The following is a 21871-nucleotide window of genomic DNA, read 5'->3' as shown; positions in this document are numbered from 1 at the left end:
TATATATATATATATTATATTGACATTTACAATTATCAATGAGTAAAAATTATTAAAATATCAACAAATTTTAATTAATAGAGTATTGTGGAATAGCATAGCATTTGGTTTTTAATAGTTTCTTGGCATAATGTTAGAAATTGACCACAAACACCTTTTAAAAAACATAAGTGTTGCAGTTAAATTGAAAAGAGTTTATGATATTACCACTTTCAAAATCATTAGATAATTTTTGGGTGTTTTCTAGAAATACTTAGAGACATCAAGATCATTTGTTTTGAGCATTTCAAAAATGATTTCAAAATCATATTATTAGAAAGGTATCCAAAAGAGGAAAATTATTTCAAAAAATTATCAAAAATTATTATTTTTTTATTACTATTTGGTTCATTTCGGCAACTTTTTAATAAAAAACATTTTAAATAGAAAGTTGCTAAAGAAACACAATAACTAATTATTTTTATAATGCATTTATTGAACTATATCCTACTTATTGTAATTAATCAATCCAAGTTGCCAAACGTTTGTTTGTAGAAAAATTGGCTTTTCTTGCTTGCAACAATGAAGAATATGTAAAAAAAAAAAGAAAAAAAAAAAGAAGTGCCTGAATAGGGTTAGATGAACCATTCAATTGACTTTGTTAAATCGTCTTAATTCAAATATAAATCCATGTTTGAGTTCTATTTACCATACTTTATTTCGACTGGATAATTTTTATTTAGAAAATAAAAATAAGCGTCTCAAAAAACACATCTAAATACGGTTCACATGCAAGGAAAACAATAAGCATACTAAAAATAACATGACTATAGTGTACGAGAATAACTGAATGGGTTTAGGTGGGATTGGATCTGGTGGAGAAGCTTCTGAGATAGCGAGGATCAGGTATATTTATTAACAAACAACCAAGCCCATCAGCGCACAAGGTAATTGCTCTGTCAGAGAATCCTATCGTCAATCCCTCTGCAAATTCCCGCTTTAATGCACCCAAACCAAACCAGGATGCGAGCTACACAAATACATATTATATATATAGATAACGTTTCAAACAACAAGTTAAGCCACTGATACTCTACGAGGTTAGATAACCTGTGTTCTCTGGCACAGAAAGGCTTAAACTGTAGTTTCAGGAATAAGTACATGTTTCCACACAAGAAATGAAGAAGAAACGGGTGCTTTCTTTTTATTTTATTTTAATGATTGCCCAGTATCATTGTGTAGCAGCCAGACCACAAGGAAGGCGAACAATGGTGCCAGCCATGTGGGTACTTGGTGGAATTCATGACCGTGGAGATCGATGTGTAGCTGAGGTCGACAAACTGGACAATGTTGAGAAGACGTGGCCATATTGAGGACATCAGCTTGTGGACCCACAGGACTCAGTCTTGCTCATTGTGAGCTATCTATGTTCGGGTTTGAAAACCAGAGCATATTTCTGGTGATGATTGGCGTTTGTAACCAACATATGGCTAATTCCACCTTCCGTCCAGTTTAAGCACGAGGACCCCAACACGATGCTGGTCTAAATCCCCATGCCTTTCTGAAGGATACAGTCCAAAAGTAACAAGAAACGTTGTGTGCGGCGAATGTATTAGTGCCCCGACAGACCAAATCCACACGCCAGTTAACTCAGAGGGTGTAAATGTGGAAAGTTATTAAGAAGAAGATAAAATAAAAATTGGTACTCCGTTGCGGACGTCTTGGACCAGTGGCCCCATCCACGTGATTGTGTGAAGAATCTCAGCTGCTATCCTAACTGACTTTAGTCATGCTAAAAAATTGTATGCTTCACAGTTGCAGGGACTCATGGCAATGCTCCAATCCAGAGAGGTCAGGCTTTGTGTGAACAGGAGGAGCTGTAGAGAATATGCCAAACCAAATCAATTCACGAAGGGAGCGAAAAATTGACGGCAGCTGTTCGCATTTTGCTCCCTACTTCATTCCATCTCGAATTTGGTGCCATTGCTCCGAATACAAACACCTACCAGAAACATTTTCCAACAATGAGCGGAATGCTTACGAAAGTGGCTGGGCAAGCACACTGCAGTAAATTCGTGAGGGTAGAGAGATAACAAAATACACGTACCCTTCCTCCCGCAGCTGCAGCGGACATTGCCACCCGTTTGTCGTTCTTTGCGAGGAACTCATACAAGTAATACGTCCTTGAGCCAGTTCAGAAACACACAACAAGTTGCAGAATATCAAGATCTGATTGTCAGCATTTCGAATATATATATTCCAGGCTAGACACCCACACTACCCTGCAAAAATATAACATAAGATGAAATGTGATGTACCTGGGGATTCTACTGTCTGTGGGCTTAAGAGCGGCGGCGGCCACAATTTTTGACCCTGCTGCACTCGTCGAATTCAAGCACAAGTGTAAGTTCTTATTGTTTGTTTTAATATAGTCTCCACGTGATATTCTTTCCACTATCTTGTTCAACATTGTTAATGGAATCCTTCCGCGAGGTTGAAATAGCCTGACGACTTTTAAAAGCTAAAACCTCAGCGACTAGCCAGGCTTCGTAGATCAAGAAAATCATGTGGATAACTACAGGCAACCGAAGAATGGAAAACAGTTCATCTGAAAAGATCTCAACTTACCAGGAACAAACATTTTGGCTGCCTCTTCCAACGTTCCAAACTCCGTGATGTCTTGTGTCTAGAAAGAAAGGAGTAAAGATACAAAGTTTCAGTATTATCGTTTAAAACAGAAACTAGAAACTATTCTCAATGAAGACAAATCACAGACGTGCAAAACAAAGGTAGAGAGGCACCTCATAGAAGGAAAGTTTGAGTTGCGATGCATTCCGTACGACAACACTCAGAACTTCCTTTCTGTACATCAACCATTGAATAAAGCTTTTAAAAAACTAGTGCATCCGTTGAATCTAATGAGTTGCCCAACTTCCTCTGTTGAAGAATCTAGCAAATAAAAGGGATGAAATATCTGAGGTGAAATTTAAGACAAAAGTATGGTGCAGGCGCACGATCGTTACTGAAAAAAGTAATTCTCTATCAAATAAAAGGGCACATTAAAGGAAACAACATTATTGCTAATACTCAAATTGCTTGAACAAGAACGTGCCTGTCAGGAGATGCAAAACGAGCTGCGAAAGGCCTCTCCTTCGCACGCTCTCCATACAACGAACTTCCACTTTCCTTGAATCAATCGATGGAAATATTAAAATTAAATAAGGAAAGAAAAAGAAAACATTTTCGTACGCACCTCCCCGCAACTTCGACCAAAGGCTCCCAATCCTCACATTTGAAAACCCTACCTTCCTGTGATCTGACAAAGCAGTTCCCACGGCTATCTGTATTGCCAAAGCAATGAAACCAAAACAAACAAAACAAAACAAAACCCAAAGCTCTGAACAATTCAAACACCTGTAATTGGTGCTTACATCATACTCGACAATGTCCTCAAAGTCGGGGGGATACTTCATTGTGAACCCTTCTCCTCGAAACCTGTACCACGTATCAGTATTAACACGGGACTTTTTAGGTTTGCTCGCCGATTGCTGAGCAGTGGCTGTTCCATCCCCTGCTAACGCTTCCTGAGATACAGGCGCTTCCGGCTGAATTTCTGCAGGCTCAGCAAGCGCTGGGAAACGGTCAAGCACAGCTAGTGAAGCTAACGTGGCTCCCGTCTGCAAAAAGCTTCTTCGCGATTGGATCACTAACTCGTCCGCTGCAGCGTGACGACCCTGATACAATCCGCCCCAACACGCCCCAAATCGCATAAACCCACAAACCTCCATCCCAAATAACAGAAACGATTCAATGCCTCCACTTCCGACCCCAAATACACAGTCCATAAACACCACCAAGCATAAAACGGGACGAAGATTAAACACGTTGGTTCCACTGTCGTTGAATTACACTTCTCCCCATGTGACATTCACAAAAGAACTCAAATTCAGCGCCGAAAATGCCTGAAGACCGAGCACTAACCTCCGAAATATCGAAATTAAACCCACCCACTTGCGACATCGACGAAACTAGCAATCTCTCGTCTCTGGCATCGCCTCCGCCTCGACACCGGGATCTCGCTCGCCCAGCCACCCGTTTCCGCAAAGTCGACTCTGGCATAGCTGGGTATATGGAAACGGAGCCCGCAACGGCTGTCTGCAAGCCAGCGAGCGCCATAGCCATTGCCGTCGACGCAAAAGAAACAAAACTTCAGCCCCTTCGAAAACAAACCAGCAACTGCATGCAACACCAACAACCACAACACCACCACCAACAGCAGCAGCAGAGTGTGCAAGGAACAGGATCACGTCGCGGGCCGGGCCGAGTCGGATCCTCCCGGCACGCCGGTGATTCTGAAAACGTGTAGTGAATGGATGATGAGATCACTTAGGAGTCATGGGTATGGCCTTGTTTCATGGGTTTGGAACAAACTACCCCTTGTAGTATATTGAGGAATATATATATATATATATATATATATATATTTTTCGTGGATCATATTTTTATTTTATTAATTAATTTATATATAGAGAGAGGTGAATGTTAAAGAGACCCAAGTTTTACTAAATTAACCCACATGTTCTAACATGAAAAGAAAAAGGGAAAAAAATTACCTTTGGATTCATTTTTCCACTATTTGATTTGCAACCAATAAAAACCAACCACATTCATCATGATTACCATATTTTTCATTGAGAGTAGGTCTATTTTGCAAAAACATGGATCTATTTAACATTCCCCTTTTTATATTTACATTACAAAAAATGTCTCTAAAGCTAATTTAAAGTTGACACCCAAGATAGAACTTATGTGAAGTTCATGTGTGTGTATATACATGTTGATTAATTAGGGCTAGATTTTTACATGACATGCATTTTGTGAAAAACATGTTCATGATTGATGAGCAAAAGAACAGAGATGAAAGTTTGAAGATGTGATTTTGGGTACATATTATTTGTTTATGTCTCACAGATTTGTATGACTTGTGGAAACAGATGTTATTAAGCACAAATTCTTTTGTATGAATCTATTTGGTACTTGATTTTTGGAATTTAGACACATGAGTTTATAAGCTCCATATGATCCATAGTTGTTTCTATTTTAATTCTTAGAGAAATTTGTATGGATTCATGTTGATAGTTTATGTGATCAAAGTAAAATTGAGAATATAACTTCAGCAAATGAGAAGGATTGTTTATGTCCTGATAGGTCAATAATAAATCTTAACCCAAATAAACAAACACAATAATATATCTATATATATATATATATATATATGTATGTGTTTGTGTGTGTATGTGTCACGGATTCAAAAATATATTGAAAAGTGACTCAATCAAAACATGTTTTTCGATACCATGTTGATAATTCAACATACTTTAAATAACGATGCGACGAAACAAATTTAGAACACACACATACATGGAAAGAATGAAAGAGATCGGATAAAGAGGCACTGGAGTGAATGGGGGATGACGTCGGCATGCCAACGTGGCAAGGGGACGGAGGAGAGAGCAAGAGCACGGGTCGGGGGACAAGACACTCGCCCAGGATGTGAGCAAGGTGGGGGGCTCGCTGCTGCTGGTGTGACCGCAGCAGTCGCGAGGAGCCGCGTCGTGCCGTGCCGTGACGCGACGTGACTTAACGTGCCGTGCCATGGAACGACAGAAGGGCAGCAGGGGGTCGGGGGTTGCAAAGCGAGGGCAACCACGAGGACCGCGGGGCTCGCATTTTGTGAAGCGGAGTTGTCTCCGTGCGAGGTTTGTCGTCGCTCGGGCACAGAGTGGCCAGTCAAACACAGTCCTCCAGCTTCGTCGCTACCCTCTCTCGCTCTCTCGCTGTCTCTCGCTGTCTCCCGCTTCCTCCCTTTCCCTGTGTGCCTGACTCCCTCGCTCTCCGCATGGTTTTTCGCGTTTGTTCAATTCGATTCACGCTTTTCTTCTATAGCTCGACCCTTGCCTGTGTTGCTGCCACCCCTCCTCCACCCTCCCCCTTGCCATTTTGCAGCTCTGCACCCGTGCTCGTGACCTCGAGGGGAGGAGGAGGTTTTGCCCTTTTTTTTTTTTTTTTTTTTTTTTTTGGGCCACCTTTCGCTCTGGCCTCTGGGTCAGTTCCGTTTCTGGGCCTGGCTGTGAGAGCCTTGGGTTTTCTTTACTTTTGTTTGTATTTTTGTTTGTATTTTTGTTTGTATTTTTTTTTTGTATTTTTTTTTCCTTCTTCTTCTCCTTCTTCTTGCTGCTTCGCGCCATGGAGGTCACTGCGGGAGCCTCGTTTGGCTAAGTAGAATCTTGCGGAATAGTTGTGGATGGACGTTAGGTAGCAGGCAGCACACAACTGCCTCGCTTTTTTAGGTGGTAGGTTGAGACGCATCATGTGCACTTGTTGGAACGCCCTCGATGGGGCGTGGTTCGGTAGCTGTTGGTGGTCTAAGTCGAGTAGTACTGCTGCTGCATCTCATAGTATGCCCCACACAGGTTTGAAACCCTTTGCCGGAGCTTCTGATTTTAGTTTTGTGTTTATTGGTATGTGTGTACAGACATTTTTAATTTTTTTCAAGGGGGGTTTGTTTTTTTGGTGGCGTATTCTGTTAATTTTTTGTCGGTCTCTTTTTGTGCTCCCTTTGTTGGCGTGCCTCAGTGCTTCGGCAGGTTAAAGTAGCATGCGCCGGCTTATTCCTCCCATGGTTATCCTTTTTTATGAGCTGACTAAGTTAGGTTTTACCATGCCGACAGATGCTGTTTTTTCTCTTCTAAGCTGCGGTGTCAATTGACAAAGTTGTGCTGAGTCTAATACCGGTGCTGCTTACCCACTCTTTTTCCTTTCTTGTGCTTTGGCTAGAAAGTAAGAAGGATCCGCTTCATGGGCAGGCACCCAGTGAGCAGGTGATTGTATCGATCCGTGAAGTTGGTATAAAATCATCAGAGGAGATACGTCAGGGAGGGAACCTTCGCATCTTCACTTATCAGGACCTGAAGTCCGCGACGAGAAACTTTCGTCCCGACAGTTTGTTAGGAGAAGGTGGTTTTGGTAGTGTATACAAGGGGTGGATTGATGAACATGGAACAACAGCTGCGAAAGCGGGTACAGGGCTGACCGTGGCAGTCAAGCAACTAAATCAAGAGGGCCTGCAGGGTCACAGAGAGTGGCTTGTAAGTTTTTAAAAAAGTGTGTTTATCACCCAATTAAGAAAATTCAGTGGTAACTGATCAGGCATGAGTGCTTGAGTTCGAACATCAATTTCCCATTTAGTCATTTCTACTCTTGCAGCATAATGTCAAACACTAGATGGAGGTGAGAGAAACTCTAAAAAAGTATCTATAATTTGAGTAGATTCAGCTCTGAATGCACACTGATTGACATTCACACTGGTGCCGTGATCATGTTTCAGGCCGAAGTGAACTTTCTCGGTCAGCTTCACCATCCGAACCTTGTGAAACTCATTGGATATTGCTCAGAGGATGATCAACGTCTCCTGGTTTACGAATTCATGCCCAGGGGAAGTTTGGAGAATCACCTGTTTCGAAGTGAGTCGTTACATATGCTATTTGCTTATCATTTACTTACCAAAAGCTTTCACAAGTTCACTCTGAGCTGAAAGATTCGCTTTCTGGGGTGTAAGACATCCAATTGATCAAAATTGTATTCAGGTCCTTTTGATGCCGTGACTTATTGGTTTGGGATATGTTTTCATGTTACTTCGTTCTTTTCCTTCCTGAATCTAGTCTACATGAGATTGTTCTTGGACAACATCCTGAATTATATGAGAACCTTTAATTTTCAATGTTACTGCGCGTTACCAGAATGTTGGTTGTTTCACCACTTCAACTATCTCTATTACTTGCAAGGTTACTGTCAGAACAGAGATACCAATATATTGACTAGTGTGGCTATCAGTTTTGTGATATTTAATGTGAAACGAATGCCTAGATTCTTAGATGTCTTATCGATTATGGTATAACACGCGTTTGAGTAAACCATGCAGTCAATTCACTCTTATTGGAGCGAGGTTCCCGATTTTCTCAAATGATTCCATGAAGGTCCATTGCATATCGATGTGCTGAATAGTTATTCCGGAATTTGACACCTTAGTTTTACCTTCCTTTATGTGCTTCTCTTTTGAGGCTTCGAAATCGTTTTCATAGATTTCCTGGATTGGTTGTCATTTGAGCGAGTGTTTTATGCCTTCATAGACTCATCCGTAGATAATGAAAGTTTTAATTGTCATGATTCTTTACTGTTTTCTTCAATCGACGATCCAAGTTTTACCAAGCTGTTAGTTTCGAAATAGCGGTGTCGTCTCGTAATATATGTCCGCTTAGTTTTGACCAAGTGGACTATGCGCATCATATTCTCTCTTGAAATCCTTAGCGGATAGACATCTGCAGACATGAAGGATAGTATCTATTGTCATCACGAAGTCGCATAATGCTGTACGTCAGGTGTGCGTCTTTGAGGCATTTTCAAATGGTCAATCTCTCAGGGGTTGTGGTGTGCTCTACTTATGGGGTATATTTGTTTCTTTCTTGGATGCCTCCTCCAGGTTTTGAGCGATCTTGTAGCACTGTCCTCGTCAAGGACAGAGCAAGATCTGTACTGCTCGGGTCACAGTGACAGAGATCCGACCAACTGACACTTTGGCAAAGAAGTGGATAAACTTGGATTGGTGCAAAACTAGAAAGGGAGAAGAGTATCTGGATCTAACTTGATCTGGACTTTTGCAGAGGGGGTGATGCCATTACCTTGGTTGACGAGAATGAAGATAGCATTAGGAGCTGCAAGTGGATTGGCATTCCTCCATGAAGCAGTGAAACCAGTTATCTATCGTGATTTCAAGACGTCCAACATATTATTGGATAGTGTGAGTCATCAAACCTTCTGATGCATAAACGTAGCAGTTCGAATTTTAGCATGATCAGATTTGCAGAGATCAGGATCACTTGTGCTGGTGAGGCTGAAGTGAATCGTCGTTTTTCTTTCGTCTTTTATCTTTTGTTGATAATGTAAGATTTTTATAAAATATTTTGTACGCAATAGAGACTTTCGTTTCGTATAGTCTGTTCCTTGTATGGGACTTGATGTCATCCTCTGTCCTCAAACCTAGTTCTTGGGTGTCAGGATTACACAGCTAAGCTATCTGATTTTGGCCTAGCGAAAGATGGGCCTGAAGGAGACAAAACTCACGTATCAACACGTGTCATGGGCACCTATGGCTATGCTGCCCCTGAGTATGTGATGACAGGTGTGATTCTTCCCTATTCATTCGTGTCTTTTCGAAAATGTATTCAGGCGCTTTGCCGAGTACTCGCGGAAACTTATCTTGTATATGCAGCGATCTGATTTTGTGTAGGTTCTTCATTCGGTTGCTTCATTTAACTATGTATTGATTTGCAGGGCATCTGACATCTAGAAGCGACGTGTACAGCTTTGGGGTGGTGTTGCTAGAGATGTTGACAGGGCGAAGGTCAGTTGATAAGAATAGACCAAGTGGAGAACAGAATTTGGTTGAATGGGCGCGGCCTTACTTGAACGACAAGCGCAAGTTCTATAGACTAATTGATCCACGCTTGGATGGTCAGTACTCAGTAAAGGGTGCTCAGAAGGCTGCTATTCTCTCTCATCATTGCCTAAGCCGTGATCCAAAATCACGACCTCTAATGGGTGATGTGGTTGACACGTTGAAACCACTGCAAGACATGAGGGACATGTTTAGTAGCTCAAGTAACCAGGCATCTACCAACTATCGATCCACAGGCATGAATGGCCATGGAGGAGGTCGCCCTTATCATAATGGTCATGGTCATGGTCAAAAAAAGTACGAGCAGTTGCGGAATATACCCGTTCGGGCGAGTGGTGTATCGCCTCTGCCAACCTACTAGCACTAGTGGAGGGCGTACACTGATTACATTCTAGGACTAGGATTGCTTTCACTGGGAACTGGTGGTATTTGTGTTATCTAGTGTAAGCTACTGAAGGAACTGTTATGCATGACGGAGCAAACACTCTGTAAAGGCTAGAAAAGTTTCGGGCAAAGCAAGATAAGGTATGCAGGTGTCAAACAATTATTCTTATGTTGCTAAGTTCTTTGAGGCCTCCTTTTGATGCCGACTCTGGTTATTATGGTATATGAACTTACCACCATGCAAATAAACCCCAAATTTTCGTTCTCTGTATTCCTTCAGTCGGTGAGCCTGGTGCAACGCCCACGTCTGAAATCTATTATTCATAGTCGCGAAGGTCAAATTTAGGTGTTTTTAAGACTAAAGTATCATGTAACTTGTAAGGAGGGTACGTAATGCCGTTGGAGTATGCTGGACAGAAGTTGTCACCAGGTCGCCTTTCTTGGTAAGCAGATTCCTCGTCTGTCCTCCAATGATTGGGAATCCTCAGAAAACCATTGCAAGATTTGTTGTATCAAAGGATGCCTCTTTCTACCCAGTATTTGACAGTAGTTTATTTTGTCCACTTGTATTGTCGCAGTCACACAGTAAAGTTGGGGCTTAAATAGTTCGAAAGATGATAGCTCTGCTGTATTGAGAAACTAGCGTCATGGATTTGATCGTGTTCGGATCTGCTCTAAGAAAGGTTGGGGGGTTAGGGCTATTCTATTACTTATTAGATTTTTTGCAGGAAGAAACATCTGAAGAACGAGGTCATTCGGAATTGTTGAAGAATTGCACTTAGTTAAATGCTAGTTTACACTTCGCTGCAAAACTATAGAGTATCAAGGCCGTTCTAAAGTTGTCAAAGATTCGATGGAAGTAAGATAAATTTTGCAGTGGGTAAAGAATTTCAGTTCCCACTTGTTATTGTGTATGATTCTGCTTGACCATCGTAGGGCATATTATCTCAGAATGTCTGCATCACAGATAGAAATATGCACAGCAATGCGACACGCACGGGCAATTTGCGGTCTTTGCAATGGAGTTGGGTTATAAAAACTTTTCATTGAGTTGGGCGTGCACATGTTCATTGTTTTAAGGCCATTGATCCAAAAGTGTTCGCCCGTGGTTTGGATATAACGGCGTTCATATACTATTTTATAAAGTGTTACGTTGGCGACTAGATTTGGTTAACTTTTTTGACGAAGATAATCTTTGCATTACATTAAAAGGGGAAAGGGTGGATTGAAATGTCACTTCGTACATGCGCACTCCGGTCCATATCCAGATACACTAGTATTGGAAATTTGAAAGTAGTGTCAACGTCGGCTATAGGTAGAAAGTGGAATAATTCATTCGCCCTTTTGACCAATATACATGCCTTTAATGACCTGCACCGAATATACCATCGACTTCCCATTAAATGGTTTAACAGGCTGGATGATATACCGATCTCAATCTGATACGAGAAGTATCCAATCAATGTCGCCAGTAACATCTAGGTGTACGTCTACTGTGATGCTAATGTAAGTTCTACTCTGTGAGTCAAGTTAGATGCCACACAGGCAGCCCTTCCCCGCGTTATACAATATGTCACTTGCAACGTATAGGGAACCAATAGTTGGCGAGAAAATTGACCAAGCCCGGTGCTAACCATCAGCGAGGTTTTTCATGTGGACTTTGAATGACTCCATGTTGGTGTTGAACCAATTCTTAACCGCCTTCTTGTCAATGTTCTTGATGGCACCCAGTTTATTGTCGATCTTATTCTGGACGTTGCTGAACCTGCCTCCTGAGTTGGGAGCGTTCTCATCCGCGTAACGCGATTGCCATGATGGTTTTTTCTCTACGATCACTTTGAGAGACTGATCCTTGGGGTCAGGTAGACTCAGAAGCTCAGGCATCAAATCTCGGCATGAAGACCCATTCTGCAGAGTATAGAAAACACGATTCACAGCTGCCCTCATTCCTCAAAGAAAAACCAAAATAAATCAAGACAAGAACAAGCGTCTCATCTGAATCAGAAAGACTGCATGAAAAATTTGTGAACCGGCTGTTGCGATTAGCACAGAACAAACAAATCACTGGTCAGAGACAGGTTCGAACGCAGGGATGTGAAACCTCGAAGAAGAAATCTTACCAAGTCATTAGAGCATATTTTCGCTGACAGCACCTCTTCCTTGGACTCTTTGTCGAAATCAAGTTTCTTGGCTGCAGAAGGTTCAATGGTTTCACTTGAAATAACTTCAAGAGGTTTCTGGGGTGGTAATAAACCGCTCTTGGAGCCTCCTGGTGAAAACGGAGGTTTGATAGGTGACTGTTGGGGAGTCAGGACATTGGAATTGAGATCCAGAAGTTTAGAGAAGGAGAGGGATCGAGAACGCACGTGCGTTGTCTCTGAAGAAGGTTTGCGATCATCTAAATTCCTCAGTTTGGCTATGTGGTTAATGAATGGGTTACTGGGTGGAGCTCTCAGAGGGTTTTTCCGTGGACATCTCATCATGGTATCTCCATACGGTTCCTGTTTTTCCGCTGGGGCCTCAGACAGATTATGTTCAACCAGCGGTGCAAGAGTGCGTTTAAGCTTTCGCTGTAGGTCGGCAACTGTATCCGAGGAAATGACTGGAATAGTTAGGGTACCTTTAACCTGTCCTTTACTTGTCCGCATCAGCTTCAATTTAGTCGCGTTTGGTTTCTGCCCAGAGCCTTCCTTTGGGAGATCTACGTGAGAAACAGGTCAACGGGATTATTTCCTCTGGACGATTCTGGCACGCAGTTATCGAAAGCGTGCATATGTTGAGACGCTACTGAGAACAAGTACAAGTATACACAATTACAAGCAGGGTTATCACCTTCTTTGTTATCGCAGGAGGTAGATTTCTTAGCAAGATTACCAGCGCACTTGGACATGGTAACAGTTAGTACACTGTCTGGTTCAATAAGGTAGCTTCCAAGTGTTTTCTTCTCTTGTAGAAGTTTTCCTGCCATAAGCACCATCCAAGTACCATGAGCTTCTGGCTACGAAACCCGAATGCTTCATTTTACTGTGTGCGAAGTGAGGAATCTGCGCACAACTGGGTCAAAAGTATATTGGCAAAGACGAAAACCTGAATAACTGATCTTTTGCTGGGATGGTACAATGCCAATGCGAGACTCCACACATTTAAGAATTGAGAGAACAGTGTCACGTCCGTGAACGGTAATGGAGAATTCTTCTTCACCAACGACGTTTACGTGTACGACCATACGTCTGTGCATTTTCTCGGTGTACTTGTCATCTGCGTCCAAATTTACAATAGAACTTGTTAGGAAATTAACCCGAAAGGGACGTAATGATACTGCTTGATTTCGTTCGCATCCGAGCTTCTACAGTACCTGTTTTGCAGAGGTCAATCACAGAGTCTTCGTGGATCTTATGCAGCCCATTGAAGTCTCTTATTAAGAATTCGTCATGCATAACGCGTCCTAAACACGATAGAAGCTGATGCGAGACGGGTATAGCAGTCAATTCTTCCAAACGATGCTTGATATCGGATATCGAGGTGAGTGGTGATACTCCGAGCAATGGAATGATTCCATCTTCAGTTTCGACGAACACCCGTCCGCCGTCTTCAGACAGAGGGCGAGGAAGCCTCTGCAGAAACAAGTGTAGCAGTCAGGATCTCCACGTCTTCACAGCATTTCCAAACCATCAGATGGTCGCAGAGGCCCCTACGACTTCCTATCAGTCGCAAATTCTGAAGCAATAACTGGATTCACAAGAACGCAGAAAGATGCCTTCACGAGAATCACTAGCAAGAAGGGATTCAATTAACGCACTCTCAGATGAAGGGTGCTCCTGTCCAGAATATGATACTCCTCCAACCGCTTGTCACCAACAAGATCTACAACTCGACCCCCTTCTCGTCCGTACATCTCAAATGTATCCTCATCTAAGTGCAATTCGGAAATTTCGTAGTCAGCCTGTAACATATCCAAAGATTAGATAGGTCGAGTTCTGAAGCCCAAGCCTCAGTTCTCGGTGAGATTCGTATTACACGCCAGTACAAAAGGTGCAGGTCACAGCACGACAATATTCCCGTAATTATTGAAGGTTGACCTTCGGATCAAAGACTTGAACGCCATGACCCTAAGCAGAGAACTAGAGGACAATGCATACTGATACTATCTAAATCGAGCGGCCTTCCAGGTTGCACGTCTGGTGATTCGTGAACCCTCTACTTTCTAGCTATACCCATTGGGCAGATAAGACAATCTCATAGACGTGGAAATATTGCAGTGGATCCACCGACACTTCCAACAACAAACCCAGCAACAATTCCGTCACCAGAGCATCTATCAGATAGATCATTTACGGCACTCCAAGGAGAGGACCGACGTGACAAGGGGCAGGGAGGTTGCACCTGACAGGTATATCTCTTATAAATGTCTTCCACACTATCCTTCTCACTTAAGTGGGTGAAGAAGGGTGCAGAAAGAAGCTGACACTCCTCTGGAATGGACAAGTTTCTCTGAATGAAAGCATTTATGGTTTCTTGGACAGTTCCATGAAAATTCAAGTTGGGCACCAGCAAAGTTCGTGACTTATCCAGCACTGGGGCAACTAACAGGGCGTTCGCAATCGGGAGTTGGTCCACTTTCACAGCCACAGTAATCCCCATATCCACAGCAATTGATAACTCCTGCGACTAAAAAAAACCCGTAAGTGGTACGGATGAAGTTATTACGAGGATTAAATTCTTCTCTAAAGAATAGGAGGTGCAACATTACAAAAAAAAGTCAAATGCAAACCGCTGCATTGATTGAAAATGCCGCATCAGGTTAAATTACACCAAAGGCCAATAATACATGCAGAAGGAATAGAAATTGATCCGCAAGCCACTCAAGGGGGAAATCTACTTCCATTGGAACTACAGAGCGGTGCCTGCATCGCCTCAAGCATGATGGCCATCGACAGACATGAGAGAAGTGCAGTGAGATCACGCGAGCGCAGACCTACTCGGATAAAAATACAGATATAACAGTTGATGAACAAAACCTTCCAATTCTACGGAAAATCAATTCCCACCCACGAAACTTTTTCCAGCTTCCACCACAACATACCCGACAATTCCACAAGGTCGGACTACACCACGCTAAGCGCCAGGAAATGGGTACGTTTGACGATGGGTACCTCAGAGGAAGGGGAAAAGAAGTCGCATCAAGCTAATGCACGCTCCTGCAAATTGAATCCACCTCGCACCTCAGTCCCCCACCAAGCCGACTCCCGCTGCAATAATACGATGTTTGTACGCCGTGCAGCCGACTCTGCTTAATAACGAAGGCGCTCACAGCGGATCCAGGAGTTCGGTAAGAGATTGATACAATCGGGCAATCAAACCAAGCTCAATGCAGCCGCCAATGGCAAACGAAGGGACAAGTGGGCGATAAATGGAGGATGGGATTGAGCAGAGCGCGGGGGAGTCCACGAGCAGTTTTGAAACGGGTCTTGTTGATTGCTTTGCGACCTTCCTGCTCATTCTTGCGACCTCTCTTCTTCGAGTTGCGACCTTCCTCCCGTAACGGTCACCTCCATCCCCCCATGTCCCCCATCGGGGCTCATGTCCCTGGGCTCCACCTCATTTCCTTTAGATAGATTTCTGAAGGAATATAGTTTGAGCAAAAGAATATTGCGGAGTGTGATTTTCATCAATCGAGAAAGTGATTGAGTCTTGTAAAAGTGTAGACAATTTATAGATATCAATAGCTGGTATTAAACATTTCATTAATTTCGTGTATTGTACAGTATATATATATATATATATATATATATATATCTATATGTTTTTTTTTATGTATCTGTATATTGTGTAATTCGTGGGTTCATGGTACTACTTTTTTTTTAATACCGCCTGGGAAAACAATCAAGGATAATCATTGTGATGGGTTTATTTGGGAATACTTTATGATTTTTTTATGAGGTCTTTGAATATATTTGAGCTTACAAAAAAATTAAAAAATTAAAGGTAATTATGATATTTAAATTTTTGTTAAATTAAACATTACACACTTTTGTATGTTTATTTATGTATTTAAATGATGATTGTAGAATGAAATTATACTATCCACTCTTTGTATGAGAGTTGAGTGCTCCATACTCCATAGCAGCGTTCAATTCTGCTTATAATATTTTAGTAGGCTACATTAATGCGCTGATAAATAAATGGATGTTCTTTATTTTCTTGTAAGCTAGTTCAGTTTTGTGTTATGTTTAACCTTTTAAATAACTGTGATGTTCTTGCCGCAATTGATTACAAAGGATCTTTCATGTTTTAATTCAGTGAAGTACAAAAATACCAACATAGCCTTGAAACTAATGATTTTAGTGCTTGTGGAACTAACTCGAGGAGGTTAAATTAGGCACTTTTTTATTGCATTTGGAACACAGTGTATTTCTCTCAACTGCTTGTTGTTTTTCTCACTTTTGAACAATATTTTTCTGTGAGTTTTTAGATTACGGATACAGCTTTTGTTTATTCTTTTAAGAAACTATAACTGTAACTATATATATATATATATATATATACATGTAAATCTTGCAGTTGACCCAGATACAATTTTTATTTTATGTTTTATAAACATTGTTATTCATTTTAAAGTTCAATTTGTAAGGTGTATTCTTTGAAAGTATTATCTACCTTAGACCTGCTTTTCTCTGCATCATTGAAAGTATGAACAGGGGCTTTCAGCGACTTCTCGATTCAGCATGGCAACTGGGACCAATTATTTTTAAGTTTCAAAACTTTCCACTTTAAAAACTGTAACAGTTCTGACATTATTTCCTTGAAATCTTTTTGCTAAAAAAACATCCACCCAAATTCGAATCATATTAGTTTAATGTTTATTATGATACACTCCAATCACTAAGTTTATAACTGTCAATTTACTATAGTTAACATCTGATTGGAATTCGAATTTATTCATTTATTTTTTGCGAACATCAACATGAACAAATCAAGTAAAAAGTAACCATTTCCCCAATATTCGCACTGTGTATTGGCCAAAACTTGATAATATTCCAAATTATTTTCCACCATGGTCTTCACTCAATGCATTTTGGCTAACTTCAAGTAAGCTGCCGGTTATTATAAATGAGATGAATCAAGGTGTATTGAGCACCTCGCTTTCTTAAGTTCGGTGGGTTTCAAAGTCGGCTTGGTTATTTAGAAACTGTGAACAGGGCCTTGCATAAGGAATTACGGAACCAGGATTCAGTCATACTCAGAATTTCATCAAAGCCCACATCCCAAAGCCTTTGAATTTGGAAACACAACCAAGGTAAAAATAAATAAATAAATAAATAAATAAATAAAATGGGGTTTCCACCCTCCGCTTTGCGAGCTCTGTGGCCTCTGACATTTCGGTGGACTTCCAACAGAAAGAGGTCGGCCAGCAAAGTTGGGTTCCACGCTGTTGCTGACGCGCATAGAAAATAACACACACAACGTTCTAGTTGGCAACTGGTTACCTTCAGTGCTGTTCAGTTGACCAAGTTCACTATCATATAACCTGCATTTGTATCGCTAGTGACATTCAGTGTGAACTTGAAAGTTATTCCATTTCAACATTGATTGACGTATCAGACTCAAATCCTTTGGGAGAAAAAACATGGGGAAGATAAAACAGGACAGAAATGGGAGAATGATGCAATACAATCCGCGTCTCATTATCTTTCCTGGTGTAGCCAGTTCCACTTGGTTTTGACGTGAAGAGCAAATTCTTGCATGTAATTGCAATGAGACAGTCAGTACTGTTGGAGTTGACACTCCAAGCTGAATAGAAACTACTGTATGATCAACATTATACATTCATCATATTGTGGATTGAATCGATCATTTGAAGGCCAAAACAATTGGCTAAACATGACACATGCAAAGCTGACTTTCTTACATGATTCTGGGATTCCATACTTGTAATACGACCATTCACATTCCATGCCTCGAGGAACAAAACAAGTTTCAGAGGTAAACCATCAAGGAATCAGTAGATAGAAGTAAACCAGTAGAATACTAGGATAGCTACAAAAGAACATAAAGACAGCAAGAAAGAGAGCAGGAAAATTGAATGTAGCAAACTTTTCATTACAAAAAGACAAAAGAAGTGGAATCCCACAGAGCAGCACTAAAACCTACGAAGCTTTAAAACCTTATGCTACATCGTTTAACCTACAGCACCCATGATACATATACAATGAAATGCTAACAGCTCGTCCAAGGTATTGGGCCATCCACTTCAAGATCTTTGGAACGGGAGAACGCACTGTCGCGAGATGCATCACCGTACAAACGAACCAGACTTCTCCTTTTTCGCAAAATTATCAGAAGTCTCCATTATCGACTCACTTGCATTGACCATGTCGAGATCATCGCCCACGTCTGCCGCACAAGAGATCATTGTCAAGGCAACTCTGCTAGTAATACTGGTCATCAACAAGAAGACAAGTTTAAGGACTCAATACTGAAGATTCAACGCAACTAACAAACCTTGACAAAGCTTCCGCTTCTTGGACCAAATCGCCGCCTTGAATCCTCTTCTCTCCCCCCTCGCAGCTTCTGGAAACTCTTCAGTCATAATCTCATCAAGCTCCGACTCGGACATCTCTAACAATGTGGCTACCGTATACTTGCTAGAAGCTAGTTTCTTAGCAAAATCTCGAACGGTATCTTCTTCCAAAAAATCCTGGAGCAACACCTCGATGTTGTCTTCCAAAGTACCCGCCATTTGCATTTGTCTAATTGAATCTTGCAGACTAACCACCTTTGCTATTTTTTTCTTAAGATATATGCTTGAAGAAACTCCTGAACAGATGGCAAAAATGCACAATCTTTCAATATAGTGTGTACCAAAGAGATCAATCTAGCATTGAGAAAAAGCATCGAGGAAATTAAGATGAACCCGAAAATACCTAGTCATTTGAAAAACAACTTACAACTTAAAACTCAAGGAGGTATTTATAGCCTAGAACACCTGTACGGGAAGGAAAATAAAAATAAAAACGATAAGCAGAAAGCAACCTTGACCCCAACGCAAGCAGTTGAGTCTGCTTTTCTCCACGTTGTTATTGCAGTGTGAACCCGTTAAGCTACACAAAATTAGTACCCTCACATCTTTAATTGTGAAACACAATCATGTGAGGGATGGCAAGTAAAAAAATTACCTCCAAAGTAAGGAGTGAGCAGGCCACAAGGAGGCCGGGGAGACGGAGAGGTTCCAAAGCGTGCTTGCTTCCGAGCAGAACCAATGCGTGACTGCTTGGGACTGCCTCCTATCAGCTCATCCAATGCCTCAAACCAGGGCCATTTGCAAGGCACATTGCCAGCCAATTTGTCTTTCTCCTGCAACAAGTAAATTCAGAAGATGGGGACGCTTGGTTACAGTTCAGTAAAAACCAGTGTGAAACGCCGTTTCGTCAGAATCAGTGGCATTTAAATGATATCCCAAATGGTTTAGGCCAGCTATGTCACTTTGATCCGAACTTCGATTACATCGGAAATCTTAATTGCTATGTTAACCTTGAAAAAACTCGAGACGATATGATGACAAGCCAGCTGTAACCAGTGTCTACCACTCTGCTGGTGAATAAGCAGAGTTAGATTCATAATACTCCGGGCAAGCAGAACATAGTCAATCATAAATTAACCTGACGATATCGTTTCTTTAAACTGTCGACTTTCATGCGGCATTGCTCCTGCGTTTTGTGAGTCTTCTCATTTGCACAGTGAGTATTAACTTCCTTTGCCACTTCACCCCAGTCTTTGCTACGAAAGTTGTTGCGGTCCAGCGCATGAAATTTCTCCCTACAAGATATCAAGACATAAAGGTTACAGACAATAGAAGGTCGATCCGCTCCGGCGTGTAAATGCAATACGAAACATTTCAATACGGTCCATTTTCAAAACTAAGCAGACCAAATAAAAACCTAACACCAATACTTCGATGAAACACGGTCAGCTTCAAACTCTCAACGCACGGCCGCACCCTTATTTTTCCCAAAAGAGTGCATAGTACGATACCAAACAACAAACCCCTAAAAACGGCTCTCACTTAAACAACAACTTGACCGCAACCCTCACATGCTAGTTAAACATAAACCTGAAAGCGGAAATTAGCACGGCAGTTGCAGCCTCGCTCCACTCAGTCGCTGGCTCTCGTCCCGCGGATTTCAGCAAGGGACGGTCAGTTTTATCTCCACCGCTACCAACGATACCCTCGACGTCGCCAAGGTCCGCGACGGAGTCGTGGAGGTGCAACGGAGGCGGGAGGGGAGGCGCGAGGTGGTGATGCTCGTGGTGGTGGTGGTGGTGTTGGTGGTGCGGGTGGTGGTGGTGATGGTGCATGGGATGATGCTGGTGGTCGTGGTCATAGTCCGGCAAGTTGCTCACCGCCACCTGAACAACCTGGTGATGGTGAAGCTCATCGCCCTCCTCATGGCTCGGCACGATGCATGTGTCGGTGGCAGCGGCGACGTTGGAGATGGCGAGGGTGTGGTTACTGATGGTGTTGGCGCTATTGCTGCGACGCGACTGCTGCTGCCGATGAGACGACTCAACGGCGCCGGTGCTTTGTTGGTCGTCCTCCTCCTCCATCGCCAACGATGCGGGCCTAGGCCGAACCGAGCGACAGCGGAAGCAGCCAGAGCATTCCCCCGGAGTCCGTCTTCGTCGGATGAGAGCAATAAGCAGGAGGAATCTCGCTTGCCTCTCGTCGAGCTCGATCCTCTCGCCGTCCCCGCGCTTGGTTTCGTTCGTCGGCCCTCCGCAAACGGGTCCTCGCTCGCTCTCTTCACTGCGCCTCTCCCACCATCAAAGCCCCGAGCCCCACCTTTCAACACAACGACGACGACGACGATCGTGCCTTCCTTGATCACCTGAAACACACCGCGGATGAGGGCCAGGTCCTCGACATTTTCATCTATGTACGTTCATCCATTCATCCACCGTCCTCTCGTTCTACCCTTCCATCCCATTCTGCTTGGAAGCTTCGAGCACACATTGGCAGAGATCATTTTCATGAAACTAACATAAATTAATTAATAAATAACGATGGAATACTGGCGCTACCAAATTGTTTATAAAATACACTAATAACAGTAATGTAAAGCATTTGGATGTAATGCTGTAATACGTGTATAGAGAGATATCGTTCAATTACAAAATAAAATTTAAGAAACAATGTTAAATGTACAGAACGATTATGTATGACTCAACATCGTATTTGTAAAAAAAACGTGAACGTGTCTTTTACGATTAATAATACGCAGTTAAGCTAATATTGGATATGATTTTTTTTAAATACGTAGAAGTGGAACAATGGTTGTGTTTTCCTTAGTACGTAAATCTGAATAAATATTATTCTATCTTATTAATGGAATGATACTTCAGTATTACGTATAACAAAGCCATCTAGAAATTAACGAAAAATTTAATATGCGAGGCGAAGGCCACCCTACGACGCGACCTCGTCCTCGTAGGAGCGACGCAGAATACCTTCACAACGTCCGAGTTCCTAACCTGCATTAAGATGCAAATGGAACGTGGACGAGGATAACGACGGCGTTCAGGGGAATGGAAGACACAAACAGATGCATCAAGCAATCAATCAATCAAGCAAGCAAGCAATTCCTCGATGGCTCCACTAAACTGCGATCATGCAAAATTCCTAACACCGCGGTCAGGAGAGCAAGCGCCTTCGTCTGCGTCGATTTCTTCGGAACCGCGCTCTTAATTTCCCCCCCGAAGCCGACTGTAGTGACTCCATCGGCCCGCGTGGCTGGTCGCGTACTCTTTCACACTTTATGATGGAATTCAGAGTTTTCGTGATCTGGCAGAAAGCTATCAGGCGTCCCTGCGGAGATGATCGCCTTTGACCTACATACCGCTCCGATCGAGCCAGTTGCTGCCGCTACCGCTGTTAATTCCCTCGATTGATCGCTCGTTGCATCTCCGTGGAAAACAAACCCTAATGAAACGAGACAG

The 21871-nt window shown here is 42.2% G+C and overlaps 5 protein-coding genes across 7 annotated transcripts; 1 reads left to right on the top strand and 4 right to left on the bottom strand.

The window, feature by feature from the left end:
- Positions 1 to 1639: 1639 nt before the first annotated feature.
- On the bottom strand, positions 1640 to 2948 carry LOC112288586 (uncharacterized). The gene is made up of 5 exons (XM_024532898.3): positions 2781 to 2948; positions 2608 to 2665; positions 2298 to 2355; positions 2087 to 2162; positions 1640 to 1981 (listed from the first exon to the last, which is right to left on the bottom strand). The coding sequence occupies exons 1-5, from the start codon at positions 2847 to 2849 to the stop codon at positions 1886 to 1888; spliced, it is 357 nt and encodes a 118-aa protein (XP_024388666.2). The 5' UTR covers positions 2850 to 2948; the 3' UTR covers positions 1640 to 1885.
- Positions 2949 to 3039: 91 nt separating this feature from the next.
- Positions 3040 to 4194, bottom strand: LOC149988164 (uncharacterized). Of its 2 annotated transcripts, none has more exons than XM_090254388.1 (3): positions 3961 to 4194; positions 3411 to 3713; positions 3040 to 3160 (listed from the first exon to the last, which is right to left on the bottom strand). In XM_090254388.1, the coding sequence occupies exons 1-3, from the start codon at positions 4159 to 4161 to the stop codon at positions 3095 to 3097; spliced, it is 570 nt and encodes a 189-aa protein (XP_090110514.1). In that variant the 5' UTR covers positions 4162 to 4194; the 3' UTR covers positions 3040 to 3094. The 2 variants fall into 2 exon arrangements, with proteins under 2 accessions (XP_090110514.1, XP_090110513.1); XM_090254387.1 differs by having other exon boundaries at positions 3043 to 3165.
- A 1563-nt stretch (positions 4195 to 5757) lies between these two features.
- Positions 5758 to 10148, top strand: LOC112288583 (receptor-like cytoplasmic kinase 176). The gene is made up of 6 exons (XM_024532895.3): positions 5758 to 6452; positions 6817 to 7127; positions 7367 to 7502; positions 8700 to 8836; positions 9094 to 9217; positions 9370 to 10148. The coding sequence occupies exons 1-6, from the start codon at positions 6350 to 6352 to the stop codon at positions 9852 to 9854; spliced, it is 1296 nt and encodes a 431-aa protein (XP_024388663.1). The 5' UTR covers positions 5758 to 6349; the 3' UTR covers positions 9855 to 10148.
- Positions 10149 to 11189: 1041 nt separating this feature from the next.
- On the bottom strand, positions 11190 to 15292 carry LOC112288581 (uncharacterized). Of its 2 annotated transcripts, none has more exons than XM_024532892.3 (8): positions 15031 to 15292; positions 14261 to 14545; positions 13677 to 13820; positions 13233 to 13491; positions 12965 to 13135; positions 12710 to 12838; positions 11998 to 12578; positions 11190 to 11785 (listed from the first exon to the last, which is right to left on the bottom strand). In XM_024532892.3, exons 2-8 carry the CDS (start codon positions 14516 to 14518, stop codon positions 11507 to 11509), a joined length of 1821 nt encoding a protein of 606 aa, XP_024388660.1. In that variant the 5' UTR covers positions 14519 to 14545; positions 15031 to 15292; the 3' UTR covers positions 11190 to 11506. The 2 variants fall into 2 exon arrangements, with proteins under 2 accessions (XP_024388660.1, XP_024388661.1); XM_024532893.3 differs by having other exon boundaries at positions 14261 to 14539; positions 15031 to 15287.
- A 2660-nt stretch (positions 15293 to 17952) lies between these two features.
- Positions 17953 to 20720, bottom strand: LOC112288584 (uncharacterized). The gene is made up of 5 exons (XM_024532896.3): positions 19989 to 20720; positions 19537 to 19693; positions 19054 to 19231; positions 18380 to 18694; positions 17953 to 18271 (listed from the first exon to the last, which is right to left on the bottom strand). Exons 1-5 carry the CDS (start codon positions 20480 to 20482, stop codon positions 18171 to 18173), a joined length of 1245 nt encoding a protein of 414 aa, XP_024388664.1. The 5' UTR covers positions 20483 to 20720; the 3' UTR covers positions 17953 to 18170.
- Positions 20721 to 21871: the final 1151 nt, after the last annotated feature.

Source organism: Physcomitrium patens, chromosome 11 (assembly GCF_059467195.1).
Source record: "Physcomitrium patens ecotype Gransden chromosome 11, ASM5946719v1, whole genome shotgun sequence".
NCBI classification, from domain to species: Eukaryota; Viridiplantae; Streptophyta; class Bryopsida; order Funariales; family Funariaceae; genus Physcomitrium; species Physcomitrium patens.
This window is presented reverse-complemented; position numbering and strand designations above follow the sequence as displayed.